At 56.2% G+C, this 17,964-nt stretch overlaps 1 protein-coding gene and 1 long non-coding RNA gene across 16 annotated transcripts in view; one reads left to right on the plus strand and one right to left on the minus strand.

The window, feature by feature from the left end:
* Positions 1 to 15,418, minus strand: part of LOC143839819 (uncharacterized) — a 114,347-nt gene extending 98,929 nt beyond the window's left edge. For all 9 annotated transcript variants that reach the window (XR_013231885.1, XR_013231880.1, XR_013231884.1 and 6 more), the window contains exon 1: positions 15,280 to 15,418. This is a non-coding gene — a long non-coding RNA (uncharacterized LOC143839819). The remainder of the gene's footprint in view (positions 1 to 15,279) is intronic.
* The window catches only part of GBE1 (1,4-alpha-glucan branching enzyme 1), a 205,802-nt gene continuing 202,462 nt past the window's right edge, over positions 14,625 to 17,964 (plus strand). For 4 of the 7 annotated variants that reach the window (XM_077342361.1, XM_077342357.1, XM_077342358.1 and 1 more), the window contains exon 1: positions 14,626 to 14,973. Coding sequence is in view for 5 of the 7 variants with exons in the window: in XM_077342357.1 (XP_077198472.1) it covers positions 14,882 to 14,973 (92 nt within the window). In the remaining 2 variants the exon portion in view is untranslated. Of the gene's footprint in view, positions 14,974 to 15,005; positions 15,263 to 17,964 lie in introns of those variants that run through there. The other 3 variants (XM_077342363.1, XM_077342360.1, XM_077342362.1) reach the window with 3 other exon arrangements.

A 17,964-nucleotide genomic window follows, 5' to 3' on the forward strand; every position in this document is an offset into this window, starting at 1 on the left:
TCCCTTCCAACTCTATTATTCTACTAGATTTAAAGCCCGTTGTACAGTTGAAATACAACAGGCGCTAGAAAGGCTGGAATGCAGAGTGTCCTTGCTGTCAGGGTGTTTGTGTCTCTGCATTCTCCCCCCCCTTTATGTCTGTTAATATGTTTCTGTGTCTCCATGTATGATTCCCGCGGTATCTGTGTCTGCATGTCTTCCTCCCTGACCCCCTCACACCCCTCCACCCCCCCATGAACCTGGAGCTGAGAAGGGGCTGGTGGGGCCCCCCGCGTGCTGTATCCAGCGCACCCCTGGCCCCCTCCCCCCGACTCCCCATGGCTAAGCTGGTGGCCCCCACACGCCCTTGCCCCCCAAAGGGTGCGTCCTCCAGCGTGGCGTGGCTGGCCCTTTTGCCACAGCGAAGGTGAGTTTTGCTGTGGCCGAGTTTGCGGCGTGGAAGGCGACATGGATCTGCTCCGCCCGCCAGAAACTGCCACCCCGCTGCTCTCCCACTGCCCTACTGGCCACCACGAACGGCGCGGTAAGGGACGGCTGCACCACCCCGATGCTCCAAGCACGGGGCCCGTGGGGAGCCCTCCCCTGCCCATCAGACTGCTGATGGTACCTCCGCACCCCCCGTTACACCGCCTCCACCGTCCCCACTGGCTGGAAAGGGCTTTGAAGGGGGGTGGGGTCTCACCAGTATGTTCCCAGGTGCTGCACTGTGATGGATTGGTAATTTAACTTACAGGGAAGAGGGGCTTTGAAGGGGGGCGGGAAGCCCTTTTCCGACCAGTGGGAACAGCGGAGGTGGTGTAAGGGGGGCGCGGAGATGCCGTCAGCATTCCACGGGTTGGGGAAGGGCCCTCCTGTGAGCCCTGCGCTTGGAGTGTTGCGGTGATGCAGCTGCCCTTTACCGTGGCGTTCCTGGTGGACAGTAGGGCAGTGGGAGAGCTTCGGGGTGGCTTGGCAGTGGTTTCCGGGGGCGGAGTAGGTCCGTGTAGCATCGTGTGGGCCAGGGGAGTGACGGCTGTCAGGCTTCCCCGGCACGGGCAGCCCTCGGGGCTGTGCGGCACTCCTCGGCAGCAGAGCGTCCCAGTCTGGGCGGTCTCTTGAGGCTGGTGGTGGCGGCAGGGCCGACCTGGGGGCAGGCAGCGGCATTGCATTGGCCTTGCCGGCGCTGTGGTCTTGGGACAACAGGCTGCAGGCGGCAGGGCAAACAGGTCTAGTGAGTGGGGGGGAGGCGCTGTGCACTTCCCGACAGGCTGGAGCTGCAGGAAGTGAAGTGAGGGGGCCCCTCACTTGGCTGGCTGGCTGGCTGGCTGGAATGGTTGCCTGTCTGGGTGAGGGGTCAATCAGCGTTGGCCCCGATCCTGGACAGGTATGGCCTCAGTGGCCTTACTGTTTTATTTAAGAGGAACAGATGATTCTATGAGAGAACTTACTCTCTTTAGCCTCATCTCTCCCATCTGCAAAAAGGCATGATAATATTCCACCCTGAGTGTCAATGAGACAATAAATGAATAAGATAAATAAAATGTTGGCCTCATTTACAAGGAAATTACAAGGATTACAAAAATACATGTGAAGTGCTTTTCAGCACAAAGAACACAATGATTGGAACAAGAAAATACATGTGAAGTACTTTTCAGCACAAAGAACATGGTATATAATTGCTATAAATGGCTAATTTTATTATTTTAAATTTCAATAGTTGTACCACAAGACTTAGTATTTCAATTTTCAATTACCTTTTCAGACACTATAAAAAATCTTACCACAGAATTATGCTTGTTACAGATATATCATGAAACTTTTAGAAAATTACTGACACTCCAGATGTAGAAGTTTTGTAACTTTATGGTTCCTCATGCTAAGCACAAATTTATAAATCCCTCTCTGGTCTTCCTTTAGTCCTTATTTTGAGAGTCTTTAAACTTTCCCTGAAGTGCTTTTCTTGTGCTACCTTGGAATTCTGTTTCCACATGTCAGCTTTTGGAAGGTTATGCCATTTCAGCTTTAATTTAAACTGTATGAGAGAGAAATCGCGTGGAAAGGGAATGTGATACTCTCCAACATGAGTTTGAGTCAGGCATGAAGACTGCCTAAGGCATGTGATAAATGAAGCACACAAGCTTGGGATATGATATGACTGGCCAAAGGAAAAAAAATCTGAGAAGGGGAATATGACAAGAAGTAAGAAAAAGAAGTAAAACATTAGAAATTGATAGAAAACTGTGATGTTCAATGCTGGATATGATTTCTTCAGATTTTCAGTTTTATGGATCTGAATTCTATTTAAATGAACTTAAAAATAATATACTTTCCTAAAAGGTAAATTTCTCCTCAAGGTGAGTAACATGACACTAAGTCTCATGCTACTGACATAGGATATTTCCCTAGTACGTCAGTGGAATGACCCATTGAATCATAGAATAACAGAGTTAGAAGGGACCTCAAGGGTCATCTAGTCCAACCCCCTGCACTATGCAGGACACTCACATCCCAATCGCTCATCTACTGTAATCTGCTTTCACAGAATCAGCCTGTCATCAGAGAAAATGGGCGCCTAAAAAGATCCAGCTGCACTGGAATTGCACTGAGAACAAGATGCAATTCAATAAAGATAAGTGTAAAGTTCTGCATCTGGGTCAGAAAAATGAAAAGCATGCCTACTGGATGGGGGATACGCTTCTAGGTAGCACTGTGTGTGAACGAGACCTTGGGGTACTTGTGGATTGTAAACTAAACATGAGCAGGCAGTGTGATGCAGTGGTAAAAAAGGCAAATGCCATTTTGGGCTGTATCAACAGAGGCATCACATCAAAATCACAAGATGTCATAGTCCCATTGTATACGGCACTGGTCAGACCACACCTGGAGTACTGTGTGCAGTTCTGGAGGCCTCACTTCAAGAAGGACATAGATAAAATTGAAAGGGTACAGAGGAGAGCGACGAAGATGATCTGGGGCCAAGGGACCAAGCCCTATGAAGATAGGTTGAGGGACTTGGGAATGTTCAGCCTGGAGAAAAGGAGGTTGAGAGGGGACATGATAGCCCTCTTTAAGTATTTGAAAGGTTGTCACTTGGAGGAGGGCAGGATGCTGTTTCTGTTGTCTGCAGAGGAGAGGACACGCAGTAATGGGTTTAAACTTCAAGTACAACGATATAGGCTAGATATCAGGAAAAAGTTTTTCACAGTCAGAGTAGTTCAGCAGTGGAATAGGCTGCCTAAGGAGGTGGTGAGCTCCCCCTCACTGGAAGTCTTCAAGCAAAGGTTGGATACACACTTTTCTTGGATGCTTTAGGATGCTTAGGGCTAATCCTGCGTTGAGCAGGGGGTTGGACTAGATGGCCTGTATGGCCCCTTCCAACTCTATGATTCTATGATTCTATGATTCTATGATTCTATGAATTAACGGGCAACCTCAACCATGGAACAGTGTATTGATGTCTGACATATCAACCAATTCAGTGCTTTGAACTCAGTGAATGAGAGATACATGAGGAGCAAGAAAACAGCTAGGGAAGACCCTGGACCATTGGATGACAATGGAATTACAGAATTACTAAAGGAGGATAAGGTGATTACTGAGAACCTAAATGGATTATGATCTGATTACACTGGGGAAGTTATATATGGCTACTGCAAAGTTATGTCCTGTCTGAGTAAGCATTCAGAATTCTTTGAAAGTGTCAATAAAATATGCAGGAAGGAAGGAACTGGTAAACATTGTTTATTTGTATTTCCAGAAGGCTTTTGAGAAGTCCCTCACCAAGGTCTCCTGAGTAAACTTAATAAGATCACAATCCTCTTATGGGTTAAGAATTGGTTAAAACACAGGACTTGGCTTTAGGGGTGAGTAGTGAGATGGTCAAGTTTACAGATGACATCAAATTATTCAGAGTAATTAAGACAAAATGGATTGCAAAGCGCATCAAACAAATATCTTTAAGCTGGGAAAATGGGTATTAAAATGGTAAATGAAATTCAATGTGAGCAACTGCAAAGTGATGCATATTGGCACACGTAATCCCAGCTTCACATACATGCTAATGGGGTCTGATTTGGCAGCAAGACATTAAGTTAGGGCAGGGGGTAGTGAATAGCTCGATAAAACGTTGACCCAGTGTGTGCTGGGGAAAAAAGGCAAATTCCATGCTGGGCCCAATGATAACAGGAACAGAGAATATCATACTGCCCTTTTGCAGACCTATAGTGAGACTACATTTGGACCATTGTATACAGTTCTTGTCACTGCAGTTGAAAAAGGATAGACAAAAGGAAGTATTTCTTCACAAACTGTAGAGTTAATTTGTACTCGCTGCCACAGGATGTGGTCAGGACCATCATTACACTTTAAAAAGGAAACTGATACATTCATGGAGATCTGGGTTACCAGTGTTTACTAATCATGATGGATATCTACTCCACTCAGTACCAGAGTTGCTATTCCTCTTTAAATCAGCTGCTGGGGAGCACAGGCAGGATAATGGTGTTATGGTCTTACTCTTTGTGAGCTTCCTAGAGGTAGCTGTGACCACTGTTTGAGCAGAATGATAGATTAGATATTCCTTTGTTCTGATCTAGCATGGCTCTTATGTTACCAGCATATTTCCCTGATATTACTCTGACTTTTACCCTCCACAAAACAAACAAACAAAAAACCTAAAGGCAAAAAAGACAAGAAGGATCCTGGTGTGCCCCATGTTTACCACACTCCTGGGATCTCTACAGATGGGGGTTAAAATCCCCCCCTTGCAAATGTACCTCTTTAAATAAGAGTGTGTTTCTGACTATTGACGGTATGCAACTTTTAGTGAAACATTATTAACGCTTGAGGAGTCTTGCTACATCCCAGTCTCCTGTTGGATAAACAGGAGTCAATGACAGTAAACAATGATCCCCACCCTCAATTACATCTTAAGAAGTTGGCTTGATTTGCAGATGCCTGATCTGACCATACTGTTTCATGTATCGCTAATCTTGAGGCTTGATTTCGGTAATATCTTCTACATGACACTTCCTGTGAAGACAATACAGGGACTGCAGCTGGTACAAAATGTAACTGTACATTTATCTGTATGCTCACACTGGGGCTAGCCAGTGTGAGCATATTACTCCTATTCCGAGGTCTCTTCACCAGCTTCCAGTTTTTGATGCTTACTTTTCAAAAGCTCTGTATGAACAGGGGCCTACATTCTTGAAGGACTACCTCTTCCTGCATATTCCAATATGGCAGTTTTATTCTTCCCAGGTCTGTTATCAGTTGAAGGCATGTTTTGCTAAAGTCTAGGCTCAAGAGCTGTTTCAGAGGACTTTTGGGCCTGAGCAGAGAATGAATACCCAGTGGGAAGAGACATACAATGATTTCAGGCTTACTATTTTTATATATGAGGTATATAGTGTTTTATGAAATTGTTTTCTATAATTTCCCCCCACAATGTTGTTTTCTGTCTTAAGTCCCATAATGTTCAGGAGAAAGGCAAGCATATAATTATTTAAATGAATAAATATCATTAACATAGGGAAACAAGCATAACTATTCCAACAAAACCATCCCGAAAGTTCCACAGATCTCCTAGCAAAGGAAACCCTACAGAAAGCCTGTTGAGTGTAGCCTACAGTACTTGAAATCTACTTAGGCATCACCTTTAGGCGCTCTGGCTTCACTATAGCAAAATGCATCCATATTTATTGGCTCAAGTACTTTCCGTTTATAACTGCTCCAAAATAACTGCTCCTAAGTTAAATCTCCCCCAAAACGCACACACCGTTTTTACCAGAGGGGACTGTATACCTCCAAAACGAGGGAGTTCATTTGAGAAGCAAGTGAACAGCACTGTCAAAGTATTGGTAAAATGCTAAAAGGACAGCCATCCATCCACGCCTCCAGATTCTCAGGCCAAATATCTGGAGACCATGGTGGATTGTTTCAAATGGAATGGGCTGAAAATGAATCCAGCTAAAATGGAAGTCCTCTGGTTAGATTGACGTTCTGCAGGTGAGATAGTGCCATTCCCAACTCTTGACTGGGTCCAACTGACAGCTGTGCCCACTGTCAAGAGCCTGGGTGTAGTTCTGGATGCCTCCTTAACTACAGAGGCCGAGATCACAAATGATTTGAAAATTTGTTTCTTATTCCAATAGTGTATGAAAGAATGCTGTTGGGGAAAGTACACCTTTAAGCCCGCAAAGCCACACCCGGGGCAGGAGAAGGCCGTTTTGCTCTTCGGGGAGGGTGAGGGGGGCGGAAGCCGGCCTCCTCTCGCTGCCGGGAGCGACTTCGCTGGCAGCGAGGGAAGGCTGTTTTGCCCTTCGGGGAGGGTGGCGAAGCTGCACCCGGAGGGAGAGAAGGTCGTTTTGCCCTTCGGGGTGGGGGGGGGGCGGCAGCAGGCCTCCTCTCGCCACACCCGGGGGCAAGGGAAGGCCGTTTTGCTCTTTGGGGAGGGTAGGGGGGCGGCAGCCGGCCTCTTCTTGCCACCGGGAGCGGCTTTACCGGTGGCGAGGGAATGCCGTTTTGCCCTTAAGGGAGGGGGGGCCGCAGCCGGCCTCCTCTCGCTGCCGGGAGCGGCTTCGCTGGCAGCGAGGGAAGGCCGTTTTGCCCTTGCGGAAGGGTGGGGTGGCAGCCGGCCTCCTCCCGCCTCTCCCAGGGCAAGGGAAGGCCGTTTTGCCCTTCAGGGAGGCTGGGGGGTGGCAGCCAACCTCCTCTCGCCGCCGGAAGACTCCTCACGCCGCTCCCGGGGCAAGGGAAGGCCGTTTTTCCCTTCAAGGAGGGTGGGGGCGGCAGCGGGCCTCCTTTTGCCACACATGGGGCGAGGGAAGAACGTTTTGCCCTTCGGGGAGGTTGGGGGGGTGGCAGCCAGACTCCTCTCGCCGCTCCTGGGGTGAGGGAAGGCCGTTTTGCCCTTCGTGGAGGGTGGCGAAGCTGCACCCGGAGGGAGAGAAGGTCGTTTTGCCCTTCGGGGTGGGGGGGGGGCGGCAGCAGGCCTCCTCTCACCACACCCGGGGGCAAGGGAAGGCCGTTTTGCTCTTTGGGGAGGGTAGGGGGGCGGCAGCCGGCCTCTTCTTGCCACCGGGAGCGGCTTTACCGGTGGCGAGGGAATGCCGTTTTGCCCTTAAGGGAGGGGGGGCCGCAGCCGGCCTCCTCTCGCTGCCGGGAGCGGCTTCGCTGGCAGCGAGGGAAGGCCGTTTTGCCCTTGCGGAAGGGTGGGGTGGCAGCCGGCCTCCTCCCGCCTCTCCCAGGGCAAGGGAAGGCCGTTTTGCCCTTCAGGGAGGCTGGGGGGTGGCAGCCAACCTCCTCTCGCCGCCGGAAGACTCCTCACGCCGCTCCCGGGGCAAGGGAAGGCCGTTTTTCCCTTCAAGGAGGGTGGGGGCGGCAGCGGGCCTCCTTTTGCCACACATGGGGCGAGGGAAGAACGTTTTGCCCTTCGGGGAGGTTGGGGGGGTGGGCAGCCAGACTCCTCTCGCCGCTCCTGGGGTGAGGGAAGGCCGTTTTGCCCTTCGTGGAGGGTGGCGAAGCTGCACCCGGAGGGAGAGAAGGTCGTTTTGCCCTTCGGGGTGGGGGGGGGTGCGGCAGCAGGCCTCCTCTCGCCACACCCGGGGGCAAGGGAAGGCCGTTTTGCCCTTCAGGGAGGGTGGGGCGGGCAGCCAGCCTCCTCTCGCTGCCGGGAGCGGTTTCGCCGGCGGCGAGGGAAGAACGTTTTGCCCTTCGGGGAGGTTGGGGGGGCGGCAGCCAGACTCCTCTCACCACTCCTGGGGTGAGGGAAGGCCGTTTTGCCCTTCGGGAGGGTGAGGCATGTCAGCGGCCTCCTCTCGCCGCTCCTGGGGCGAGGGAAGGCCGTTTTGCCCTTCGGGGAGGGCGGCGAAGCTGCACCCGGAGTGAGAGAAGGTCGTTTTGCCCTTCGGGGTGGGCGGGGGGCGGCAGCAGGCCTCATCTTGCCGCTGGGAGCGGCTTCGCTGGTGGCGAGGGAAAGCCGTTTTGCCCTTCAGGGAGGGTGGGGGGGCGGCAGCCGGCTTCCTTTCGCCGCACCCGGGGTGAGAGAAGGCTGTTTTGCCCTTCAATGAGGGTGGGGGGGCGGCAGCAAGACTCCTCTCGCCGCCAGGAGCCTCCTCTCGCCGCTCCCGGGGTGAGGGAAGGCCGTTTTGCCCTTCTGGGAGGGTGGGGGGCGGCAGCCGGACTCGACTCGCCGCCAGGAGCGGCAAAGCCACATCCAGGGCAAGAGAAGGCCGTTTTGATCTTCAGGGAGGGTGGGGGGGCAGCCGGCCTCTTCTCGCCACTGGGAGCGGCTTCGCCGGTGGCAAGGGAAGGCGGTTTTGCCCTTCGGGGAGGGGGGTGGCAGCCGGCCTCTTCTCGCTGCCGGGAGCAGCTTTGCTGGCAGCGAGGGAAGGCCGTTTTGCCCTTGGGGAAGGGTGGGGGGTGGCAGCCGGCCTCCTCTGGCCGCCGGGAGACTCCTCCCGCCGCTCCCGGGCCATTTTGCCCTTCAGGGAGGGTGGGGGCGGCAGCCGGCCTCCTCTCGCCACACCCGGGCAGCCGGCCTCCTCTCGCTGCCGGGAGCGGCTTCGCCCGTGGCGAGAGAAGAATGTTTTGCCCTTTGGGGAGGTTGGGGGGGGGGTGGCAGCCAGACTCTTCTCGCCGCTCCCGGGGTGAGGGAAAGCTGTTTTGCCCTTTAGGGAGGGTGAAGCGTAGGAGCGGCCTCCTCTCGCATCTCCTGGGGCGACGGAAGGCCTTTTTGCCCTTCAGGAAGGATGGCGAAGCTGCACTCGGAGGGAGAGAAGGTCGTTTTGCCCTTCGGGGAAGGTGAGGGGGGCGGCAGCCAGCCTCCTCTGGCCTCCAGGAGCAGTTTCGCCGGCTGCGAGGGAAGGCCATTTTGCCCGTCGGGGAGGCTGGGTGGGGGGCGGCAGCAGGCCTGCTCTTCCCGCTGGGAGCGGCTTCGATGGTGGCGAGAGAAGGCCATTTTGCCCTTCGGGGAGGGTGGCGAAGTTGCACCGGAGCGAGAGAAGGCCGTTTTGCCCTTCGGGGAGGGTCGGGGGGCGGCAGTCGTCTACCTCTCGCCGCCAGAAGCGGCTTCGCCGCACCTGGAGTGAGAGAAGGCCGTTTTGCCCTTCTGGGAGGGTGTGGGGGTGGCAGCCGGCCTCCTCTGGCCGCCGCGAGTGGTTTCGCTGGTGGCGAGGGAAGACCGTTTTGCCCTTCGAAGAGGGTGGGGGGCGGCAGCCGGCCTCGACTCGCCGCCAGGAGCAGCAAAGCCACACCCTGGGCAAGAGAAGGCCGTTTTGCTCTTTGGGGAGGGTAGGGGGGCGGCAGCCGGCCTCTTCTTGCCACCGGGAGCGGCTTTACCGGTGGCGAGGGAATGCCGTTTTGCCCTTAAGGGAGGGAGCGGCTTCGCTGGCAGCGAGGGAAGGCCGTTTTGCCCTTGCGGAAGGGTGGGGTGGCAGCCGGCCTCCTCCCGCCTCTCCCAGGGCAAGGGAAGGCCGTTTTGCCCTTCAGGGAGGCTGGGGGGTGGCAGCCAACCTCCTCTCGCCGCCGGAAGACTCCTCACGCCGCTCCCGGGGCAAGGGAAGGCCGTTTTTCCCTTCAAGGAGGGTGGGGGTGGCAGCGGGCCTCCTTTTGCCACACATGGGGCGAGGGAAGAACGTTTTGCCCTTCGGGGAGGTTGGGGGGGTGGCAGCCAGACTCCTCTCGCCGCTCCTGGGGTGAGGGAAGGCCGTTTTGCCCTTCGGGGTGGGGGGGGGGGGTGGCAGCAGGCCTCCTCTTGCCGCTGGGACCGGCTTCACTGGTGGTGAGAGAAGGCTGTTTTGACCTTCAGGGAGGGTGGGGGGGCGGCAGCCGGCCTCCTCTCACCGTAGGGAGCCTCCTCTTGCCACTCCCGGGGTGAGGGAAGGCCGTTTTGCCCTTCGGGGAATGTGGGGGGCGGCAGCCGGCCTCCTCTGGCCGCCGGGAGTGGTTGCCATTCGGAGAGGGTAGGGGTGCAGCAGTCGGCCTCCACTCGACGCCAGAAGCGGAGAAGCCGCAACTGGTGTGAGAGACGGCCGTTTTGCCCTTCGGGGAGGGTCGGAGGGCGTGCAGCCTGCCTCTTCTCACCGCCAGGAGCGGATTCGCCGGCGGCAAGCGAAGGCCATTTTGCCCTTCGGGGAGGGTGGGGGGCGGCAGCCGGACTCCTCTCGCCGCTCCCGGGGCGAGGGAAGGCCGTTTTGCTCTTCAGGGAGGGTGGGCGGTGGCAGCCGGCCTCCTCTTGCCTCACCCGCGGCGAGGGAAGGCCGTTTTGCCCTTCGGGGAATGTGGGGGGGCGGCGGCCGGCCTCCTCTGGCCGCCGGGAGTGGTTTCGCTGGTGGCGAGGGAAGGCCGTTTTGCCCTTTAGGGAGGGTGGGGGGGTGGCAGCCGGCCTCCTCTCGCCGCACCCCGGTCAAGAGAAGGCTGTTTTGCCCTTTGGGGAGGGTGGGGGGCGGCAGCCGGCCTCTTCTCGCTGCCGGGAGCAGCTTTGCTGGCAGCGAGGGAAGGCCGTTTTGCCCTTGGGGAAGGGTGGGGGGTGGCAGCCGGCCTCCTCTGGCCGCCGGGAGACTCCTCCCGCCGCTCCCGGGCCATTTTGCCCTTCAGGGAGGGTGGGGGCGGCAGCCGGCCTCCTCTCGCCACACCCGGGCAGCCGGCCTCCTCTCGCTGCCGGGAGCGGCTTCGCCCGTGGCGAGAGAAGAATGTTTTGCCCTTTGGGGAGGTTGGGGGGGGGGGGTGGCAGCCAGACTCTTCTCGCCGCTCCCGGGGTGAGGGAAAGCTGTTTTGCCCTTTAGGGAGGGTGAAGCGTAGGAGCGGCCTCCTCTCGCATCTCCTGGGGCGACGGAAGGCCTTTTTGCCCTTCGGGAAGGATGGCGAAGCTGCACTCGGAGGGAGAGAAGGTCGTTTTGCCCTTCGGGGAAGGTGAGGGGGGCGGCAGCCAGCCTCCTCTGGCCTCCAGGAGCAGTTTCGCCGGCTGCGAGGGAAGGCCATTTTGCCCGTCGGGGAGGCTGGGTGGGGGGCGGCAGCAGGCCTGCTCTTCCCGCTGGGAGCGGCTTCGATGGTGGCGAGAGAAGGCCATTTTGCCCTTCGGGGAGGGTGGCGAAGTTGCACCGGAGCGAGAGAAGGCCGTTTTGCCCTTCGGGGAGGGTCGGGGGGCGGCAGTCGTCTACCTCTCGCCGCCAGAAGCGGCTTCGCCGCACCTGGAGTGAGAGAAGGCCGTTTTGCCCTTCTGGGAGGGTGTGGGGGTGGCAGCCGGCCTCCTCTGGCCGCCGCGAGTGGTTTCGCTGGTGGCGAGGGAAGACCGTTTTGCCCTTCGAAGAGGGTGGGGGGCGGCAGCCGGCCTCGACTCGCCGCCAGGAGCAGCAAAGCCACACCCTGGGCAAGAGAAGGCCGTTTTGCTCTTTGGGGAGGGTAGGGGGGCGGCAGCCGGCCTCTTCTTGCCACCGGGAGCGGCTTTACCGGTGGCGAGGGAATGCCGTTTTGCCCTTAAGGGAGGGAGCGGCTTCGCTGGCAGCGAGGGAAGGCCGTTTTGCCCTTGCGGAAGGGTGGGGTGGCAGCCGGCCTCCTCCCGCCTCTCCCAGGGCAAGGGAAGGCCGTTTTGCCCTTCAGGGAGGCTGGGGGGTGGCAGCCAACCTCCTCTCGCCGCCGGAAGACTCCTCACGCCGCTCCCGGGGCAAGGGAAGGCCGTTTTTCCCTTCAAGGAGGGTGGGGGTGGCAGCGGGCCTCCTTTTGCCACACATGGGGCGAGGGAAGAACGTTTTGCCCTTCGGGGAGGTTGGGGGGGTGGCAGCCAGACTCCTCTCGCCGCTCCTGGGGTGAGGGAAGGCCGTTTTGCCCTTCGGGGTGGGGGGGGGGTGGCAGCAGGCCTCCTCTTGCCGCTGGGACCGGCTTCACTGGTGGTGAGAGAAGGCTGTTTTGACCTTCAGGGAGGGTGGGGGGGCGGCAGCCGGCCTCCTCTCACCGTAGGGAGCCTCCTCTTGCCACTCCCGGGGTGAGGGAAGGCCGTTTTGCCCTTCGGGGAATGTGGGGGGCGGCAGCCGGCCTCCTCTGGCCGCCGGGAGTGGTTGCCATTCGGAGAGGGTAGGGGTGCAGCAGTCGGCCTCCACTCGACGCCAGAAGCGGAGAAGCCGCAACTGGTGTGAGAGACGGCCGTTTTGCCCTTCGGGGAGGGTCGGAGGGCGTGCAGCCTGCCTCTTCTCACCGCCAGGAGCGGATTCGCCGGCGGCAAGCGAAGGCCATTTTGCCCTTCGGGGAGGGTGGGGGGCGGCAGCCGGACTCCTCTCGCCGCTCCCGGGGCGAGGGAAGGCCGTTTTGCTCTTCAGGGAGGGTGGGCGGTGGCAGCCGGCCTCCTCTTGCCGCACCCGCGGCGAGGGAAGGCCGTTTTGCCCTTCGGGGAATGTGGGGGGCGGCGGCCGGCCTCCTCTGGCCGCCGGGAGTGGTTTCGCTGGTGGCGAGGGAAGGCCGTTTTGCCCTTTAGGGAGGGTGGGGGGGTGGCAGCCGGCCTCCTCTCGCCGCACCCCGGTCAAGAGAAGGCTGTTTTGCCCTTTGGGGAGGGTGGGGGGCGGCAGCCGGACTCCTCTCGCCGCTCCCGTGGCGAGGGAAGGCCGTTTTTCCATTCGGAGAGGGTAGGGTTGCGGCAGTCAGTTTCCACTCGACGCCAGAAGCGGAGAAGCCACACCTGGTGCGAGAGACGGCCGTTTTGCCCTTAGGGGAGGGTGGGAGGGCGTGCAGCCAGCCTCTTCTCACCGCCAGGAGCGGATTCGCCGGCGGCAAGCGAAGGCCGTTTTGCCCTCCGGGGAGGTTGGGGGGTGCGGCAGCCGGCCTCCTCTCGCCACTGGGAGCAGGTTTGCTGGCGGCAAGGGAAGGCCGTTTTGCCCTTGGGGAACGGTGGGCGGCAGCAGCTGGCCTCCTCTTGCCACACCTGTGGCGAGGGAAGGCCGTTTTGCCCTTCGGGGAGGGTGGGGGGCGGCAGCCGGCCTCCTCTGGCCGCCGGGAGTGGTTTCGCTGATGGAGAGGGAAGGCCGTTTTGCCCTTTAGGGAGTCTGGGGGGGTGGCAGCCGGCCTCCTCTCGCCGCACCCCAGGCGAGAGACGGCTGCTTTGCCCTTCGGGGAGGGTGGAGGGGGCGGCAGCCGGAATTCCTCTCGCCGCTCCCGGGGCGAGGGAAGGCCGTTTTGCCCTTCGGGGAGGGTGGAGGGGGCGGCAGCCGGACTCCTCTCGCCGCTCCCGGGGCGAGGGAAGGCCGTTTTGCCCTTCGGGGAGGGTGGAGGGGGCGGCAGCCGGACTCCTCTCGCCGCTCCCGGGGCGAGGGAAGGCCGTTTTGCCCTTCGGGGAGGGTGGAGGGGGCGGCAGCCGGACTCCACTCGCCGCTCCCGGGGCGAGGGAAGGCCGTTTTGCCCTTCGGGGAGGGTGGAGGGGGCGGCAGCCGGACTCCTCTCGCCGCTCCCGGGGCGAGGGAAGGCCGTTTTGCTCTTCCCGGAGGGTGGGGGGGCGGGCAGCCGGCCTCTTCTCGCCGCTGGGAGCGGCTTCGCCGGCGGCAAGGGAAGGTCGTTTTGCCCTTCGGGGAGGGTGGGTGTGCAGCAACCGGCCTCCGCTCGCCGCCGGAAGCCTCCTCTCGCCGGTCCTGGTGCGAGGTAAGGGTGGGGGGTGGCAGCCGGCCTCTTCTCGCCACCGGGAGCGGCTTCGCCAGCTGTGAGGGAAGGCCGTTTTGCCCTTCGAGGAGGGTGGGTGGCAGCCGGCCTCCTCTCGCCACCGGGAGCGGCTTGGCCGGGGGCGAGGGAAGGCCATTTTGCCCTTCGGGGAGGGTGGGGGGCGGCAGCTGGCCTCCTCTTGCCGCCGGGAGCCTCCTCTCTCTGCTCCCGGGGCGAGGGAAGACCAGTTTGCCCTTCGGGGAAGGGTGGGGTTGGGGCAGCCGGCTTCCTCTCTCCACAGGGAGCCTCCTCTTGCCTCTCCTGGGGCAAGGGAAGGCCGTTTTGCCATTCGGGGAGGGTGGGGGTGCAGCAACCAGCCTCCTCTCGCTGCCAGGACCCTCCTCTCGCCGGTCCTGGTGCGTGGGAAGGCCGTTTTTCCCTTAGAGGAGGGTGGGGGGTGGCAGCAGGCCTCCTTTTGCCCTGGGGAGCAGCTTTGCCGCCCCCGGTTTGCCCTTCGGGGAGGGTGGGGGGGCGGCAGCCGGCCTGTGCCTTTAACAGGAGGCTGCATTGGGAAATCAACACTGGATGAACTAGCCGCCAAAATAGATAAGGAAAGTCCTGCTCATCCTTCTGCCAACATTTTCGCCAGCAGTACAAAGACTCCCACTTCATACACTGAGCCTCCTGTTTCGCTACTTTCCATTGGCCTATCTGGGGACGGGGGCGGTTTTTTGCGACTTACATTTTTTGACACTTCCCTCATCCCTCTTGATAATTAACCCGTTACAGTTTTATAGCTCTAATTCGCTCCATCATGTTTCCGTGCCTGCTGAGCTTACAGCCCTAAACAATTCCGCTTCACAAAGCACCAACCCCCGCCTTCCCCAGGGATCTGTACCAGACCGCTCTGCCTCAGACACAAGTGGGTAGCCCTGTCTGAGGCTTAAGGGCAAACGATGAGGGCAGTCAGCTTCAGAAGGCAACACTGCGCTTGCTCACCTGAACGGGGCACGCGCAGTGACATGCAAAGCTGCCGGCTGAGCAGCAGCTCGCTGCGGTGTTGCAAGCCAAGGCCGCGGGCCAGAGCGCTTCCCTTCCTTAAAGAAAGGTGGCCTCCATCCCGGGCTGGGTGGGCGGCACCAGCCTGGCCCTATCCGGGAGACCGAGAGAAAGAAGGGAAGAGGCCGGAATTCGCGCTTCCCCTCCCCGCAGTGCATATAGAGAAGGGGAGGGCAACGCTGCCGGTTATCTTCTGGTGCGGAGGTCGGGTTCTGACGCAAAGATGGCTGCGTTAAGTCTGGCTGTGCCTGAGCTGCACCGATTGCTGGAGAGGGACCCCCACTTGGCCGCTTTTAAACAGGACTTCGAGCGCAGGTAAACGAGGCAGGCACGCGCCTCCTCGCCCAGCCCTCCCGCAATCCGGCTCTGCTCCTCCGGAAAGGCGGGTGCCCCTGCCCAGGCCACCAGCTTCTTTCTGCACCCCGAACGAGCAACTGCCCGCGCTGCCTAGAGAGCTTATCTCACCCTCTTCTTGCTGCCTGACATGAAACACGTGTATTGATCTAGCTTTACTGGAGCCCAGCCCTGCAGCTTCAGACAAAGAAAAGCCACCCCCCCCCCATCAGGTTCCGTGGGGCTTATTCTCCAATCAGCCAGTATCGAGGTATGGCTTTAACTTACACAAACAGAGCCGGGCGGGGGAGCAGTTGCTGCCGCTGGCCGCTGCTGAAAAGCAGAAGGGAACAGAAATTCCTCTAGGCTCACGCAGCACGCCAAAAGCCCCATGCCTGTCCCAGCGTCAACCTTGCGTGTTTATTCATTCCGGGCAAATGGATGTTTCTGATTGGTGGCTGTGTGTGTTTAATAGAATGCCCGGTCACGAGTTGAAGGCTTCGTTGCTTCGCATGCGCTGGACAGAACGAGCATGCTCAGTAGGCTCGGTTGAAGCCGGTTCCCTCACTTGAAATCCGTTTTTGTGCTGCTAAAGTGGTGGGCGGGGAGTTGCAGTAGTGTAGGCAGAGGAGAAAAGCAACTATTTTATCTATCTGGCTCTGCATTTATTTTTCCATTTAATAAGGGGAGTATAAATGTTTTCACAGCATCAGTGTTTTACTTTATTAAAATCAGGCAGGGAGCCCATTATGTTAAAGCAAAACACAGCAGGAGGACCCATCATTTTCAAGTATGTTTGGGTATCTGAGGAAATGTCCATGCGCTTGAAAGCTTATACCAATAATAAAACTTTGATTTTAAAGGTACTAAGAGCCTCTTGTGGTGCAGAGTGTTAATTCAGCAGACATGCAGTCTGAAGCTCTGCCAATGAGGCTGGGAGTTCGATCCCAGCAGCCGGCTCAAGGTTGACTCAGCCTTCCATCTTTCCGAGGTCGGTAAAATGAGTACCCAGCTTGATGGAGGGTAAACGGTAATGACTGGGGTAGGGAATGGCAAACCACCCCGTATTGAGGTTGAGGGACATGGGAATGTTCAGCCTGGAGAAAAGGAGGTTGAGAGGGGACATGATAGCCCTCTTTAAGTATTTGAAAAGTTGTCACTTGGAGGAAGGCAGGATGCAGTTTCCATTGGCTGCAGAGGAGAGGACACGACACGCAGTAATGGGTTTAAACTACAAGTACAACGATATAGGCTAGATATCAGGAAAAAAAATTACAGAGTAGTTCAGCAGTGGAATAGGCTGCCTAAGGAGGTGGTGAGCTCCCCCTCACTGGCAGTCTTCAAGCAAAGGTTGGATATACACTTTTCTTGGATGCTTTGGGCTGATCTTGCGTTGAGCAGGGGGTTGGACTAGATGGCCTGTATGGCCCCTTCCAACTCTATGATTCTATGATTTTGTTGCTTGATTTCTAGAGGCTTCAGAGAAGTGTCAAAGGGAGGTGTTTTTAGACATGGGTTGTATTAGGTTTTTCAGTTTTATTGTTCAAGACCTTGTTCTAAGGACAAGATGAAAGAAAAGATGCTGGACTAGAGGGACTACTTGGTCTGATCGAGCATGGCTCTTTTTACGTTCTTATACACTTCACAGTTTTTTTAGCTAGGATGCTGTGGATGTGAGTCTGAATGTCTTCTTGGCCAAGCATTATTGTTTGGTGCCAGCAATTACATCTCAGTCTCACCTGTTTCATAGACCTGTCGTAAGGATAAAACAACAAGGAAAGATATATGCTGTAAGAATGAAGTGTTTGATTAATCTGTAGATTGGTCAAACATGAGCTTGATGAAAAAATACAAAACCACAGTGGAGAAATGTGGATCAGGGGTAATAAGGGAACAGGACAGACCCCCAGTGGGTAGGGTTACCATTGTAACAGGGCAGCAATTGCTGCCAGTCTAGCAGAGAGCTTGAATGCACTTTTACCTACTCATGCACAAGTATGAGGAAGAAGTACAGTTCTATCTGTTGTGAAATTGTGATGGCCTTTAAGTTAGGGTGGCCTCTGCCCTTACTGGCAAAGATCCCGTAACTGACCGTAATATGTTCCTACATATATGCAGCACACTCTCATGAATGCCTCCCTTTTTCATGTACATTTCCTGCCTAATGATGTGATTTTTGTTAGCAGATAGTATTGATTACTTTTGCCTCTGCAGAGAAAAGGTAAAATGAAGCAGCAGGACTGTGCATTCTTTTAAAGTGGAGAATATGTTGCAACTTGTGAACTGTCTTGTTAAAGTTATCACTGGGGAAGTGTTCAGCCCTGCCTTGTTGGTATTTTAAACATTTGAGCCTCACTCTATTAGCATCTGTTACAGTTTTTACAACAGAAGCTTTTAATAGTGGATTGTGACATGTTCGTTACTTTTTAACAGAAAAAGGAGTAATACATTTCATCATAATTAATGCATATTGCATTAACCAAACATTTCCGTTGTGTGTGTATTCAGGGGGGGGGGAGAGGATGAGAGAGAGAATTAATGAATGAGAATATATAGCATATGTATGTAATTAAATACAGGATATTAAATCATGATATTAATGGAATATTTTTAAAAGCTGGTATATAATTATAATAGTTAAAAGTAGTAAAGATGGCTGAAGAAATTGCATAAGTTTGCATCTAGTTTTCATGCATCGATTTGTGCATGGGGATTGCATTTGATGAATTGCAGAGCAACTGAGATTACAGATTTAAATTTTCAAGTGCCTCTTCACTTGATATCTGATATTGATATCTGAACTCAGGTACTTCAACAAATTAAAACTTGTTTCTGAACCTAACATTAACAGAAGTTTTAGGTAGCTTCATTGATTCAAATGCAATTCTTTATATTAAGACCAACTTAAAAAAAAAAGCAGAAAGCAATGTTCAGGGATGGGGGGGGAGTTTCAAACAGTGATCTTAAGGCCTA

This window comes from Paroedura picta, chromosome 6, assembly GCF_049243985.1.
Source record: "Paroedura picta isolate Pp20150507F chromosome 6, Ppicta_v3.0, whole genome shotgun sequence".
Taxonomy (NCBI): domain Eukaryota; kingdom Metazoa; phylum Chordata; class Lepidosauria; order Squamata; family Gekkonidae; genus Paroedura; species Paroedura picta.